The 1,340-nt window shown below is 60.4% G+C and overlaps 1 protein-coding gene across 1 annotated transcript; it reads right to left on the reverse strand.

The window, feature by feature from the left end:
• Window positions 1-235: 235 nt before the first annotated feature.
• Window positions 236-1,192, reverse strand: LOC105555739. Its single transcript, XM_012002784.1, has one exon. It carries the CDS (start codon window positions 1,190-1,192, stop codon window positions 236-238), a length of 957 nt encoding a protein of 318 aa, XP_011858174.1.
• Between the last annotated feature and the right edge of the window lie 148 nt (window positions 1,193-1,340).

Consider the following 1,340-nt stretch of genomic DNA (forward strand, 5'->3'; position numbering starts at 1 on the left):
TTCCGCCCGCCTCGTATGGTGAAACCAACGAAATGAACGCAACGGAAGGCCCGCTCGAAGGGATCGCTCAACTAAAGTCGCAGACGGCAACGACTCGTAGTAATCATAACGCAAATTAGATAGAAGTACAGCTAATTATAGTAGATAATGGCGAGAATTATTATACATGCTAAGAAGGGAAAGGCCGGTAACTTTATTTACAAGGGGGGTTCGCAAGGCTCCGACGGAAGAATACTTAGCCGCTGCTGTCGGGGAGGAGGACCAGCTTGCTGACTGGCCGCTTCAGACTCGACGTCGCCGTGCGCAGCCCTACAACACGGAGGTGCCCGTCATCTCCCGGGAACAGCTTCTCGACTCGAGCAAGCGGCCACCTATTCGGTGGCGTCGTCTCACTCCGCAGCAGGCACAAGCGTCCGACTCGGATGTCCTCGCTGGCTTTGAGCCATTTGGGACGGTGCGTCAAGGAGTGTAGGTACTCCGAGGACCAGCGTGCCCAAAAATGGTCTCTCATCCCCTGCAGCATCTGCCAGCGGGATAAGCGGCCCATCGGCACCTCAGCGAGAGACGGCTCCGGAACAGCGTTGAGCGCAGATCCCACCAGGAAGTGACCGGGGGTGAGCGCAGAGAGGTCCTCAGGATCGTCCGAGATGGCCTGGAGCGGGCGAGAGTTGAGGCACGCCTCTACTTGGGAGAGAAGCGTGGCCATCTCCTCATAAGTGAGCGTAGCCTCGCCGATCACGCGACGAAGGTGGCCCTTCATCGCCTTCACGGCGGCCTCCCAGAGGCCACCGAAGTTGGGAGCGGCTGGCGGTCCGAAGTGCCATCGGATTCGCTGCTCGGCTAGTTGAGCGGCGACGCACTGTCCCTCCCGACTGCAGGCGGCGAACAAGGCCTTGAGTTGAGAGTCGGCACCGACGAAGTTGGTGCCGCAGTCGCTGTAGAGGGCCTGACAAAGGCCACGGCGAGCGACAAAGCGACGCAGAGCTGCGAGGAAGGCCTCCGCAGTGTAGTCCGACACCACGTCCAGGTGCACCGCTCTGGTACTGAGGCAGACGAAGACAGCGATGAAGGCCTTGCTCGCCCGATGACCTCGGCCCTTCGAGGTACGCAACCATACGGGTCCGGCGTAATCCACCCCCGTGTTCAAAAAGGGTCGAGCGGGCGTCACTCTAGGTGAAGGTAGATTCCCCATGATCGGCTGAGGTGATGCCGCCCGCCATCGCAGACAAGTCAAGCACCGGTGGATAAAGCCTTTGACTAGAGCTCGACCGCGGGGCACCCAGAACTCCTGGCGCAGGGTGGCAAGAGTGAGCTGCACTCCGCCGTGCAGCGTTCGTCGG

This window comes from Vollenhovia emeryi, unplaced genomic scaffold (assembly GCF_000949405.1).
Source record: "Vollenhovia emeryi isolate VEMERY1.0 unplaced genomic scaffold, V.emery_V1.0 DF949423.1, whole genome shotgun sequence".
Lineage (NCBI taxonomy): Eukaryota > Metazoa > Arthropoda > Insecta > Hymenoptera > Formicidae > Vollenhovia > Vollenhovia emeryi.